Source organism: Zeugodacus cucurbitae, chromosome 5, assembly GCF_028554725.1.
Source record: "Zeugodacus cucurbitae isolate PBARC_wt_2022May chromosome 5, idZeuCucr1.2, whole genome shotgun sequence".
Classification (NCBI taxonomy): Eukaryota; Metazoa; Arthropoda; class Insecta; order Diptera; family Tephritidae; genus Zeugodacus; species Zeugodacus cucurbitae.
Genome location: NC_071670.1, coordinates 65,165,878 through 65,181,531, shown reverse-complemented (window position 1 = coordinate 65,181,531; position 15,654 = coordinate 65,165,878). Strand labels below are relative to the sequence as shown.

The following is a 15,654-nucleotide window of genomic DNA, read 5'->3' as shown; positions in this document are numbered from 1 at the left end:
ACGCACCGAATATTTGGGTAATAGAGCACAGCGCACTTATTATTGAATAGTTAATGAAGCGTGCATTGATTGGGCATAAGATTGAATAGCGCTGATTTGCTAAGGAGCAGAAAGTAAATACCATGAAAGTGAATATTAAGCAATTCGATGTACAGTACATAGCTGAATATTATACAACAAGTACGGAATTTTCCCAAATAATTGCTTAATCTCAGTGGAAATTGAGTACTAGTAGCGCACTTTTTGTAATAACTGGGAGTAAATATTTTTTTTAAATCTAAAAAAGTTTTGAGAAATGGTGATTTTACTGGGTGTGCGATTTCATCAATTAATTGTTTCATCAATTAAAAATTAAAATATTTGTTATTTTATAAAATATTTAATTGCTTTTATTTGAAAAGTGTTAATATTTTATTTTTGAATTCTTTTTCAATTTTTAGTAAATATAGAAACTATTTTTGCAACATTATTGTTTGTAAATTAGTTGTTTAAAATTTATTTCGAATTCACAAAATTTTCCATAATCAGTTCCACAGCAATTATAAAAATTTATCTGCCCCTATGCTAATGCTACAGTTAATACATATGCGTCTATCGATTTATGCATCAATTTGTATAAATTTATCGCTTTTTCTAACTATCTGACAGCTCCATATACATACATATATTGACGTCTGGAACTTCCAAATGTTACAGTATTACCTGTTTAAATGATAACTGGTTAAATGATTTTTTTTTGCACAATTGTTAAAATGTTTACCTTAAAAAAGTTAGAATCTACCTCATGCTAAAAATTAAGAAATTAATGAAAATATGTTGAATATATACATATACCATTATATTCCTGCTGTGTTCAACAACTAACGGGAATTGTAACATTTAAATTTTCATGGGTTTGGACAATCCAATGCAAATATTTTTATACTCTCGCAACAAAGTTGCTAAAGAGAGTATTATAGTTTTGTCCACATAACGGTTGTTTGTAGGTCATAAAACTAAACGAGTTAAATATATAAGGTTATATATACCAAAGTGATCAGGGTGACAAGTAAAGTTCAAATCCGGATGTCTGTCCGTCCGTCCGTGCAAGCTGTAATTTGAGTAAAAATTGACATTTCTTAATGAAACTTGGAACACGTGTTATTTGGCACCATAAAAAGGTTAAGTTCGAAAATGTGCGTAATCGGACCACTGCGACGGACACAAAATGTCGATAACCGAAAACACATAAAGAGCTATAACTAAGCCATAAATTAAGCTATGAAAGTAACATTTGGTTCAAACGATTGTTCTAGGAAGGGGCATATTTGGATGTAATTTTTTTGGGAAAGTGGGCGTGGCGCCGCCCCCTACTAAGTCTTTTGTACATATCTCGTAAACTAATAACGCTATATCAACGACACTTTTGGGAGTCGTTTTTTTCAGGCGTTTCCTTATATAGTCCAAAAAAAAAAGAAAATCGGATTATAATCATGACCACCTTCCATACAAAGGTTAAAAATGCTTTAATTCAGAAAGGAAAACCAACAGAAGCCTTAATTTTCATTATAAAGAAGACACAGAGGGTTACACAATTTTAAATGGGCGTGGTTCCGCCCACTTATGGGTCAAAAACCATATACCCGAAACTACTCGACCAATTTCAATGAAATTCGGTTTGTAATATTTCCCTTGCATCCCAAAAATACGTTCTGAAAATATATAAATCAGTTCACAATCACGCCTACTTCCCATATACTTTACAGGACTTTGAAGTCGATCTGAACCATTTACTTTACAATATATAAAGTAAGCATTAGTGAAGATATCGGAACAGAACTTCCTACATTTATAGTATGGCTCACTCTTCTAAAATTTTCAAGGCCCCATGTATCGAGCATGAGGACCTCAAAGCTTCTAATTCTGTTTTTACCGAAAATATAGATATTCCGAAGAAACTCAGAGGGAATATCTTTCTTTTAATAATATGTCTCCGTGCCAAAAATTACTTAAATCGGGTCATAACTTCATCTAACTCCCATATACCTAATATTAGGGTTTCCAACATACAATTCAAGAACCTTAAAAAGAGCGTACATTATCATATCAACAAAATTTTGAGAGAATTTCTAATTTTACATTTTACCTCTCTATTTATTCGTAATATTTAATCGTAATTTAAGGGGTTATATACAGTTAGGAGGTCGAAAAAAAGTATTGATTTTTTGAAACACAACTAAAGGAGGAAGACTGTATGCTGCTAGAAATATATAACTTTATCCCATTTATAATTATCTACAATAATTTTCTGTTATATGAAGAGAAAAAAAACAAAATTGTTTGTTGTTGCAATTATACGCCATTACCATAAGCTAGTTAAATGCTAAAATCACAGCGCTAATATCAGCAATCACTAAATTACACAACAAAGTAACGGGGACACATTAGCAGGCACAAGCACATTTGCAATATTTCGAACTTCACACACCCACACAGGCACACACACATACACACACACATATATACATATATAATGGTGTTTATTGAACACTTGCGTGTGCTCAGCTCAGCAAAATGGCTATTTATGCGAAGTGATTTTTGAGTGAATTGTTGTGTTTGTACTTATGAGCAACGCTGGTGCATTATTGTGGGTGGATGGAATGTATCTGCCACGCGTAACAGCTATAAAAGCGCTTATTAATTTATTTTCAATTTTATTACCGTTATGTATATGTGTAAATATTTATTTTGGTGTAAATAATGTTTGCGCGCTGCGTTGTTTACCAACATGCAGTGCAAGCAATAAAACAATACTGTGAAAATTACAAATAAATAATTTCGTATTGATACAACAACAGAGTTAAACACACCCACACACACGCGCACGTAGAAATGTACAATGCTGTTTGTTTATTGGCTTGGAAGTGCTGGGCTTAATTTACTTTGGCCGGTAACTCATTAACACTGGTGTGCTGAAATTGAAATGTGCGCGCATTCAAGCAATTTCAGTTGGCCACATAATATTTGCTTTCAATTTCAAACAAAAACAAAATTTCTATATTGTAAATATTCAGGGAGTGTGTATGTGTACGTGTTGGAAAATGAATTTTTCCCACTAAGAGTTCACCTGCATGCAACTGGCATATTTCAAATAACATCAATTATGAAGAGTTAGCGCCACTATGGCATTTAGGTTCTGTCAAAAAGAGTTAATTAAATCAAGCTGCGTTGCGTTTGAAAGCATTATACGGTTTATGCGCACAGACAAAAATCAATTATTTAATAAATATTTTAGTATTTAGAAACGGCAAAAATTATGCGGCAAAAGTTTTTCGTGCATAAATTGTTGTGATTTTACGCTGTGTTTGGCATTTTGCATAATTTGCGGCGCACTTTTGCATTTTAAACAATTTTTCTCGAGCAACAATTGCACATTACTTACCTTGAATGGTGTGTTCAAAAAATAACGGGAATTATTTTATTTTTCAAATTTCGGTAGAGTACTGTTCTGCTATATTTCTAGATGTGGCTCAGGCGTTCGATAAAGTGTGGCATGATGGGCTTTTATATAAAATTAAAAAAAGCTTATCACTCGAAATGCATAAAACCTTGGAGTCTTATTTAAAAAATAGAAAGTTTACTGTCAAAGTAGGAGACTTCATATCTGAAGAACGACCAATAAGAGCTGGTGTACCGCAGGGCAGTGTTTTAGGTCCAACTCTATACTCTATACATAATATATACAGCAGACCTTCCAACAGCAAGTAATATTTTGACATCAACTTTTGCGGATGACACAGCTTTAGTGAGCCGAAACAAATGCCCAATTATAGCATCAAAAGTATTAGGAGGGCATTTGATTTTTGTCGAAGAATGGCTCGCAAACTGGCGTATAAATGTAAATGAACAGAAGTGCAAGCATGTTACATTTTCTCTAAGACCAAAGACGTGCCCGGCAGTTAAAATGAACAATATTTTAGTGCCCCAAGCGACTGAAGTAACATATCTTGGTATTCACTTAGATAGAAGGCTCACGTGGAGAAAACACATATCGAGCAAAATAACCTGGCTTTTAAATAAAAATTTAAAACTTAGCCTAGACAACAAAGTTCTGTTATATAACGCGGTCATAAAGCCGATTTGGATGTACGGCATTCAACTGTGGGGTACGACCTGTGCAACCAATATCGATATAATTCAGAGATTCCAATCAAAAATGCTTAGAACAATCACGTGCTCACCATGGTAAATGCGTAAAATATCCATAAAGATCTTGGTATTCTCATGGTAAAGAAAGAAGTAGAGAACAGCAGAAATAAATATTTATCCAAACTCCGAGATCACCCAAACCCATTGGCTAATGCTTTATTACATTCTTGTAATCAATCACGTCTAAAAAGAAGAGATATGCCAGCACACTGAGGAGCAACGTTTCACCAAAACAACTCAATCAATTGGTTGAGCTTGTCTAGTTTTAATTAGAATTAAGATTTTATAACTTATTGTTAGGCTCCAAAGAGCAGATGCAATAAATAAAGAAATATATATATATATATATATTTTTTTTTTCAATATTATTTTTTCTCCCATTTTTTTCTCTCATTCTCTCATAGTGTTCAATTGTTAAAAAATCGCGTTTGAGCAGTGAAAAAATAAAGATAACAAAAAATTCCCGTTATTTTTTGAACACACCTCATAAACCTTAACCAGCACATTCTATTTTATTTTCTTCTATTTTAATTTGCCTTGAAATTTGCATGTCGGCTCAAATCTGCATAACAGACAAATGACCGCTAAGTTCTCCGCCGCATGCGTCGCGTCGCTGGCGCACATTTACCGGTTTGTTTGCACCCGAAATGCCCGAGTTCAATGCCACATCACGTGCGTGCAGCAAACATAAGCCCATGGAGGCATTAATTTTTGAATAACCATAAAATGAAGGCACAAAACGAGGTACGAAGACTCGGTGTATGCATAAATACCTTTGCATTTTTATCTCTTGCACACTTAATTTGTTTTTATCGCAAGCTTTTAATGTGAATTTCAAGCGGTGCATAAGCCCCAAAAAATGTATGTTATTATAAGTATTCAAGAGAGAGATAGATGAGAGAAAGAGTTCAATGGCATTTTTATTTCTGTAAGCCGTTCACTGCATGTGCAATATTTTCGCTGAATTTAAGAAAAAATCTGAATTTGCCTTTGTTTTGATTTCTTGAGGGTAATATTTGCTTTAAAATGAATTTCGGCATTTAATTGTTATTTTTCTTCTGAAAGTTAATAATTGTGCGTATCATTCGAATTATGTAATAAATTCCTTATAAATTTAATGCATGCAATTGATACTCTTATATCAACAACGTAGTTACGAGAATTGTTAATGGTATTTCATTACTAAAAATAAATAAAAAGTGCTCAACATTACTGAAACTGAGTTGCATTTTTAGTGAGTCAACTTTTTATGAGGAAAGGATTGAACGAATACTTAGTTTTGTTTTGTAAATTAAAATATATATTTTTATTTTTTTTTTTTTAAATAAATTGATATAATTTGATTATATAAGAGAGTTACTTTCAACTACTTATATTTTAATAACCAAAGGACTACACTGCGTATACGTAATTTTTCATGAACAGGTATGAAGACCATTATAAAAGAATAAGTTATATACGTGACTATCACTCGGCTCACTTCGTGTCCGGGAAAGAAAACAACAAAATTATATTACTATGTTTTTGTTTCAAATTTTGATTTTTTATCAGTCACAGTTTTTTAATTCTTAACTGCCACTCTTTCTAGGATAATATATTAGGTCTACAACTTTGCCGCCGTTTTGTTTTTTGTAAATTTAAGGCTTTATTGTATAAAAACGGTTACAAAAATGTTATTCAAAATATTGGCCGTCACTAGCTACTACTTTTGACCATCTTTCTGGCAGCATGCGTGTTCCGTGATGAAAGAACTCGTCATCTTTCGAGTCGATCTAAGTATCAATTCAATTTTTGACTTCTTCATAAGAACTGAAGTGCTCGTTAGCTAGACCGTGTGCCATCGATCGGAGCAAGTGATAGTCAGATGGAGCAACGTCTGGAGAATACGGCGGATGGGGTAAGATCTCCCATTTCAGGGCCGTTTTTCTTTTAGAGCTCGGCTCAAACGCATCAATTGCATTCGGTATCGATCTCCTGTGATGGTTTCACTTGGCTTCAGCAGCTCATAATATATCACTCCCAGCTGGTCCCACCAAATGCAGAGCATGATCTTGGCTTCATAATCACCATTCTTAAAACGTTGAAACCATTCACGACATGTTCTTTCACTTAGGACAGCCTCACCGTACGTATCCGAAAGCATTCGCATAGCTTCAGCCGCACATTTCCCGGAAATGTCGAGAATTCGGCTCAAAAAGTGACATTTTCAGTTGAGAATAAGTTTGGGATGCAAACAGATCTCTACAAATATTTTGTTGGGTTAATATTGACACAAATGTCCAATATCGATATAAAACGATTTATTCGACCAGTGCTTGGCCCTAGAGACATCTATTGGAAAACGAAAGCAAAGTTGTAGACCTAATATTAAAGCATGATTTCAGTGAATTTTAAAAATAAATAAAATATGTTATGCTATAAGTGGTTTTTAATATTTGAAAGCTCTAGTTATTACTGGACAACAGTGCGTATACCCAATTTCATTCATAAAGAATCGTTGTAATCAATTGAATTTTAAGCGACTACTAAAAAAAAGAAAATTACAGATTTATTAATTGATGTTTTCAGTGGTAAATCTCCAAATATCAGTTTAAAATCTGTTTCGAAATTAATCTTTAATTCCGCTCTTCTTCTAAGATAAGAAACATCAATGACAAATTTATGTAGCTAGGCCCTTCTCCACCTGGTTTTTCTTACGGTAAAGCTGACATTTTACCCGCTGAACCATGTCTGTGTCAACATATAACTCGTACAGCTCTTTGTTCGATCGTTTACGGAGGTTGACATCGTCTACGCTTCTGCGCCATAAAACAGGACGGGAATGATGAGGAACTGGTAGAGTTTGGTTTTTGTTCATCAAGAGAGGACTTTATTTTTTAATTGCCTACTCAGTCCAAAGTATCTGTTGACAAGAGTGATTCTGCGTTTGATTTCGAGGTTGACATTGTTGATGCTGGTTCCAAGGTAGAAGAAATTATCTACCACATCAAAATTATGACAGCTATTTTTAGTATATTGAAATCTGATTTGAAACAAAGTTTAGATAATAGAAGAACTACCTGGCCTGCTATTTAGACAAAAAATGCTTGATGGATCTTGACCTGGAACAAAAATAATGAAGAACTACCTGGCCTGCTATTTAGACAAAAAATGCTTGATGAATCTTGACCTGGAACAAAAAATAATGATCTCAAATCGCTTAAGAAAGCTCAGAAGCTTTAAATAAGGATCTATCTCGTACCGTTACGCAACATATAGTTCTCAAGAAAAAAAATGCTTTTTAAAGTTAAATAAAAATAGTAAAATCGCAATTCTTGAGACTACTAAATATATTAAAAATCATATTATAGCTTATAAAGCTTCAACAATAAAAAAGTGTGAATTTGCCTAACAAATATTTATAGTTGTGTATACATACAAAAAAGCAGACTCACATACGCAGCTATATACGTGACCACATTGACACTCGCACCCACATTACCACTAATCAAGCAACCATCAAGCGAAACAAATCGAAAGGTAAATCGTAGCGTAAAGTGAAACGGTAAAACGAGAGATAAAGCAAACGTGTATGGAAGTAAATGCAAGACTTGGTGACTTTTCAGCTGTGTTTTTTATCACTCGCATTCGCATTTCCATTTTTCACTTTTCTCCTTTTAATGGCTTTCAGTGGCAGAGTGCTTTATCCATGTATATTTGTTTAAGAGTGTGCTGTTGGTGGCGTGTCAACTAAAAAAATGTAACGGCATTGATTTTCCGGCACTTCCATGCAACTTGCGGAAATACAGTGGTGAATACAACCTACGCCCTTTCAACTACATACTACTGTCTAAAGTATCCTTTTACTTCGCAAATAGCCACAGGTAAAAGCGAGCAAAAACAAAAGCAAAGAAGAAAAGTGCGAAACATTGATAGTGACGAGATTAGATTAGTTCGGAAAGTGACTGCAACCGAGTTTAGAATAGATTTTGAACAATGTGGCAGCGGTAGCAGCAGCAGCAGCAGCAGCGATAAAGGAAATTATGAAACTGATACTGCAGAAGTGAGACAAATCAGAAAAGTGTTTCTGCAAAGTTGCAAAATTCAAGGAAATTATATTACGATAAAGTTCGGTTTGCACTTTTAAATTTGCTGCGACCCAATTGTGTTTCTACCTTCGAAGCATGTTGTCCATGTGTCAGCTAAAGCAGTCCGATAATCAGGAGCATATCTAAAATAATCGAATTATTTTTAGTCAGCTTGCTTTGGCAGCGCACTTTGGCCGGCCGCGTGCGCCCTTTACCCCGCCGACTGCTCAACTCTCTTCGTGGAAAACTCTTTTTTGTGTTTATGTTTTGCTTTGATCTTATTTTTAGCTTTCAATTGCTACATAAAAGGTGGCTTTTATTAAAATCAGTTTGGGCAAGAATTTGTACGGTTATTAGACCGTTGAAAGCAGCAAGCAAGCTTTAAAAGAAAATTAAATAAATTAATCTTTGGAATGGAGAGGTTTGCATGAGCTTTGTGAGGAGAAATATTTACAGCGAAATATTTAAATTAAATTTGAAGTTAAGTTTTGAACTTGTTAAGTTCCGGAAATTGAAGTCTTTGCTTGCTGTTATATATATAAGTGGTATATATTAAACTTTTTTGAGGTAGTAAAAGGCTTTGCTTTCTATCTTAGTGTAAATATATTAATATTAAACTAATATGGAGTGACTAAAAGTATATGCTTGGGTGAGAATTTTAGGTACTGTAGGTTAGGTTAATGGACTGATCAATTGGATCTCACTTAGAAAGCTTCAGTCGCCAGTCCTTTGTGATGTCTATATATGGATACCACAGATCTTCAAGCGCCGATAAAGCGCTTTTAGCTTTTTAAAAATTAGCTAAGGCGATTAATATCGAAAAGGGAACAATTCACTTGATTCAACGAAACTAATGCCGAAATTTTTCAGTCGAAGTCTAACAAAAGCTGGGCAGCGAAGGAGAAAGTCTCTAGAACTATCAATCTAGTATTTATCCATCAAACATGGGCAACTTGCATCCTGAAAGATGTTTTGACTCACGGTATGTAAACCCACTGGAAAGTATCCAGTAAGGACTCTTGTCATTGCGGCGAGTTCAACATTGCTGAGAGCAAGTGGTTTAGTGAGTCTCGTATGATCCTCTCTGGGACAAAAGGATCTCAAAGTAACGCATGTACTGGGCCTTAATTACCGCTCGCCGAGCTCGGTCGAGATCCATTGATCCATACTGTAGGAGGACAATGGATCACACCAGTTCGTTCTCTGATGAAATTTTGTCTGAAGAGACCTTATGTGAGGTCAAGCACCTCTTGACCAGTTTTGAGCGCAGACTGCGAGCTCCATGCCAGTGTTGGTGATCTGTTATCAGATTGAATGCATACAGCGCTGAAGCATGTTGAACTTCAGAGCAATGTGCCTGCTGCTGCCTTGATAGTAGCTACTTCTGCTTGAAACACACTGTAGAGATCTGGTGGCCTAAAATTGTCATTGATGGCGAGCTCTTTACAGAAAAATCCTCCACTAACCATACCTCTGGACTTAGATCCATTCGTGGAAAAGTTCTTGCGCCTCTTCTCCATCGGCTTCGCCATTTCCACATATCTCTCGTGGGAATATGAACATATAACTCAATTATCTAGTCAAAATATTCCTGATTCGGCATTAAATTTGGTCCGACATACTTATATACATACATAGAGATTTGAGAATGATAGAGGTTTGGAAATTGTGATCGTGGAACACATTGAACAACCTTGGTCCAACTAAGTCTCCATGAATATGTATTATTTCACATCCGACCATCTCAGGGATTTCTGTTTAAAATCATAAAACAATGTTTTTATAAAATACATTCACATATAAACAAAAATATTATTTGTACTAAAAATAGTAACAGCATACCACGTCAACTCGAAGGTTGAAATATTTTAAAATAGAAACAGACAAATGTAATTGTATAATGCAATTATTAGAATTGCAATTGCAACTACTCGCATAAACAGCAACGTCACACTCGCAGAGTGCTGCAATATTCAATTACTGCGTGGTAATCAACGCCTCCATGGTGCTAGAGTTGCTAATTTGTTTGACTAGCACTGTTGCATGTAAAATGCACAAATGTCAAAAGGTGAGCGGTGAGTTGTTCATTCACAAATAAACATATGTACAATTAGCATTTCATTTACAATTTGCAAGTTGGAAATTAATGGAAATTGTTGTCATGCAGCGGCTAATTGTGTAAATTATGCGGATATTTAATATTTAATTTGCTGACAAAAATGTATTAAAATTAATTAATTATTAAATTATTAATTAATAAATATGGAAATTCAATTAATAAAATGAATGATGATCTATGGAAAAGGTTTGACATATGGAAAGTTTTTGGATATAAGTTAATTTTGCAGCAAAAACTCGAGTTAAAGGTTGAGAAGGTTTTTCATATTTTATTTGTCGTATTCGAAAAGCTCTGATTTTGGTTTCACACTTTTTTTTAGATTTATGGAGTGCCAGATTTTCCCAAATATTATTGCGAAATAGCCTTTTAACTTCATAAGGTGAATTTTCGCTTGTCAAACTCAATTTTTGTAAGTAGTGTTTAACCGTAGCCACCAAGAGGTAAATTAAACTCGTGTTTAAGACTAATTTTTAAAGTTTTTTAAATAATTATGACCCAATTTTGACATGTCATTCTCCTATAAAGGCATTATCTTGTAGTTCCTTGATAATAATATGGGCACATTCGAGGATTCTTGAATACTTTCCGGGATTATATTAACTAAGCAGATGATCTCTGGATATCCGTGAACTAAATTCACCTCCACAAAACTGTGGAAATAGATTCTTAAATCTATAGCTACATTCCAAAGGATTTAATAGAACTTTAGTCAATTTACTGGGACATTACTTAGATTACGATCAATTTAGTTGAATTACATTAATTTTTCATTGTTTACCCTGATCTGAAGCTAAAACTGATACTTTTTTTATATGAGGTAGAGACTGTCTTCTGTAGTAAAGAACTGCTCTTTTTCAGGCAAAAATTTGACCAGCTCAGTACTTCGCTCCGCAGAACTCTAAGCGCATACCTCAGCGAATAGTCTAATATTTATAACCAAATTTAATCGACTCAATTGAATTCGCAAATATTTGAGAACTTATAGATTGTTAATCGGGGTACAGTTAGCTATAGAAGTAGTTAGGAAGACCTAAATTATTTTTCAGATTATCTTAGGCTTCACAACGGACTGTATTTCATAGATTAGGGGTATTTCCTTCTGGGGGACCAAACCTACGCTCTTCTTCCACAATCAAAGTTCAGAGTCAGTAAATTGAGGATGATATAAATGTATATATAAAGTGCTCAAGAGATCAAGTTAAGATCAGTCTAATTATATGAAATTAAATATAGAACACAGCCCTCATTTCTTTTAATTTTGCATATCTTCTAAAGATATACAAATTAAAAATAGAATTATAAAACATTTATGCAAATCGAACACCTGTACACCGTGTGCTAAGTAATAGTAAATAGTAATAGTATTACAATAACTACACGCTCATTGCTTGATGTTTCCTCTACTTTGCATATTTCTTTAAAGCTGGTTCCACAACAAATTGTCGCCTGTGGCCACATGTTTTTATGTTGTGTTAGCACTGCAACAGGCATTAAGCGCAGTTCACGTAGTTACTATTTACATAAGCCACCCAGTACCCCAGTGTGTTGGCGCCGCCGTCCGCCATTGTCCTCGATTCGATTGACTGGCGGATTCACCTCATAATCGTCAATGTCGCATCAACAAAATGCCGACGAAGGACATTGTGCCACATTTGTGTTGGCGTCGACGAGGAGAACAAGTAAGTAAAGTTGGTGACAGACGTGGGTCTCTGAACGCCAGCCGCGTGATAAGTACCCCGGCGCAAATGAGGGTTGACGAGTAGGTACGTTGGAGAGGCTTGGATAGAATCACTGCCGTTGCAAATGTGTTTTGTGCACAGGGTCGTTGTCCAACTTACTTGATGTGATTGAGTGACTAAATGTTTGTTTTTGTTTGATTGGCTGTTTGTTTGTTGTTTACAGTGGGATCTCCCACAAGTAGACACCGGCAGCGATGAGATATGCTGGTCTGTAGGGAACTGTCGGTTGACGGTATGCACGTACTGTTCGTTTAATAAAAGTTAGAGATTTTTATTGCTGAAACTTGCACTTTTTCGGGACACATGCCCAGGTTTAATATTTGGTTTGGGAGATAAGCAAGCGTTAATGTATAAATTAGTAGCGAGTACCATATACTTTACCTAGATCAGTTTGTCTCGAAATAGTTTATGAGATGTTGCAGACATTTTTTTGGATCATGTTCAACAAAGTTTAAGAATATTTGATAGACTTCTAATGTTAATGATGATAGAGTACGTAGCCATTTTATTAATATCTTCAGAAACATTATGCGGTTCCATTATCTGACTTTAAAGATATATCGTAAAATCTTACTATTTATTGTTGAATTAAGAGGATGTCTTCGGTAAATTGGAATGAGAGAGCCCATCTCAATCTTCGCGTCTGCATGGCTCAACTGAAATTTGATAGCCAATACATCCAACTTTAGATACATGAGGGAACAGTTTGTGCGGAAGTTGCGGAGTACGAAACCGGGGATCCGGATTTTTATATGGCCATAGACAGCATTCCTCAAAACTGGTAGTTTAGAATCAATATAATAGACTTTAAAATTAGATCGATGTTGGAATAAGAGAACCCATACTCCAGAAGTCAGATAATATGGATCCGCGCTGAGTCATATTAAGAATTAGTTCGATGTTGGGATAAAGGAACCGTTTCCACAGGAGTCGTACATTACGAAACCGGGAACTCAAAACCGGACCAATTCAACCAATTCAATAGTCTTTAGAATAAAATCGATGTCGGGATGAGACAACCATTTTCACAGAAGTTAGATAATATTAAACCTCGAATGAATTGGATTTATATGAGGACGACGGTAGCATTTCTCTCAACTGAAATTTTAAAACAAGTATACCCTATATTACAATGTCATTAATTGTTGATTTGAGAGAAACCTTTCCACAGCAGTCGGATAATACGAAACCGGGACTGAGTGGTATTTATATCGTGTCAAAGACTGCGAATTCGGCAGTATTCCTTAATTAAATTATTTGGGTAAAAATCTTGCGGCCATCTGTATGGGTACTTCTAGTTTATGAGTTCTGAAATAGTTTCACAGCAGAATTTTCTTCTTTGAGATATAAAGATAACCTCTATAAATATTTTCTTGAGCGACCTTTTATAGTTCGCTTCGTAAATAATCGAATTAAGCGAAATGGCCGGAAGGAAAGTGTGTAAGAATATTTTTATCCATTAATTTGGCTGTACCATTGTGTGGCATTCACTATACGTACGTATCCACATAAATTTCCTTAGCATGGCTATTTTATGAGTAATGCGGCAGCAATTAACGGTCAATGCACGTTTTGGTTAGCCACTTGTTGCTCCGTTGTCTGAGTGCCATGGGTGTGTACTGCTTAATGACTGTGTTTAGCACTTAACGCTTGCTGTGTACTGTCGCGCCATGCAGTCAATATGCTTTTTTACTTATCACTGTATTATTGCTGTTGTTGTTAAATTACTTTTCTACTTGTCATTCACCCGGCGCTAACATTGTAGGCTTCCTTATTAACGCGACGAGTTTCCTTTGATCCACTGCTGGTGAGCGACCGACCAACCATAAGTTGGACCGACAGACTTCCGCCCGGACTGGGCGCTGTTTGTACCCCTGCTGTCGCTAAGTGAGCTGATGTCTGTAATGGTGAAATTTTATGTGATTTCAATCATAAAAATTATACGAGCGCATACTCAATTATCGCGAGTCTGCACTTAGCCGGAACATATGATGCACACATGCTTACAAACTTCGGGTGGTAACGGTTTAATGGCGTATAAACATATAATGAAAAGTAGAAAGTTATGCTCATTCCGAAGTGATGGAATTCTAATGAATTTGTGACTAAGACTAGTTCGTAAACCACAATTTCGTTGCTTTTATAATTTAATGAGGAGAGTATGAAATCTCCACTAGAGGGATGGATACTTACTGTAATCTGATGCTTCAGGAGTAATTATGATTTTTAAGAACACGTTTAGGCGTTTCTAATAAATTACACGCAAACGTGGCACTCCTAACGACATTTTTCTGTAATTTCTCTTTCCTACAGAAGTCGAGTTGAAGGAGCGTTTGGTTGCCGCGGTTAAAAAGGAGGTCAAACAGCTGATGGAAGAGGCAGTCACGAAGAAATACATACATGAAGAGAGCAGTTCCGTAACACAGTTATGTGCCGCAGTCGAGGCTTGCTTGAGTCAGGGCTTGCGGCGACGTGCTTTGGGCTTATTTAAGACCTCTTCCACCACGGCATTACTACATAAAATCGCCAAGTCCTGTGAAGATGCCGAATGTATTAGCAAGAAAGTGTTGGAAATCGAATCAGCGGACCCCAGTAAGCGTTCATCGTCTAGCAGTGATAGTGTTAATCGTCCGCCGATGTTGAAGAAGGGCAGCAGCACATCGGTCACGGCGATGAGTTTGAGTGGTTCCAATATGACGATGGCTTCAATGAAGTGAGTATGGATTATAGAATGTTAGATTCTAAGACAAAAATATGAAGGACATTTGGAGAAACTGCATTATAGACTTCTCTAGTGCATAAGTTCAAACATGAGTATAGCCGAGGTCGCCTATCTTTGATATTCATTACAATCTCTCAGAATCACTTTAATGATGATAACAAGTTTTTATTATTGGAGTTCCCGAACCTTCTACACAAGACAATCTCTAGAGAATAACCTTGATTTATTTTAATTTTATATATCCGGTTCTTATCTAGATATCTATGGATCCGCTTGGCTCTATTCGAAAAGAAGTTGGCCAAAATAATTGAATACTTAGTGGCTAACGCCAGTACCTATTATGATCGCGACTCACTTGTAGCAGACTCAGATTATGGTTCCATATTGAGCTCGCTTTTGGTGGGACCCTGCGCATTGGAGTTTACACGAGTCAAAACTGCCGATCACTATTGGACGGATCCGCATGCTGATGAATTGGTAAGCAAATACAATGAGAATGATTCCAAATATTATTGGTAATCCCCCGCAGGTCAAACGGCATCGCATCAGTTCGGGACGTCGTTCTTCCTCAACTTGCTCAAGAGCACCAATATTGAATTTCAAACGTAGTCTCAATACCAGCACAGACGAATGCACCACCGGCGCTGGCTTCAAGTCAATAGCTGCGACTACAGTGGCCAAAGACTACGTTGAGTCTTTGCATCAAAACTCCAGAGCTACACTATTATATGGCAAGAATAATGTGCATGTAGTGCCGGTAAATAAAAACTTATTTTTTATTTGAGATCTTAAAACTTAATAAACTCATCTTATAACTCT

General features: G+C 35.7%; 1 protein-coding gene across 1 annotated transcript in view; it reads left to right on the top strand.

Annotated features, from left to right (window-relative positions):
- Window positions 1–15,654, top strand: part of LOC105213816 (small G protein signaling modulator 2) — a 32,114-nt gene that overhangs the window by 12,684 nt on the left and 3,776 nt on the right. The window contains exons 2-4 of the mRNA XM_029041398.2: window positions 14,427–14,826; window positions 15,093–15,312; window positions 15,365–15,592. Of these exons, the coding sequence (XP_028897231.2) occupies window positions 14,427–14,826; window positions 15,093–15,312; window positions 15,365–15,592 (848 nt within the window). The remainder of the gene's footprint in view (window positions 1–14,426; window positions 14,827–15,092; window positions 15,313–15,364; window positions 15,593–15,654) is intronic.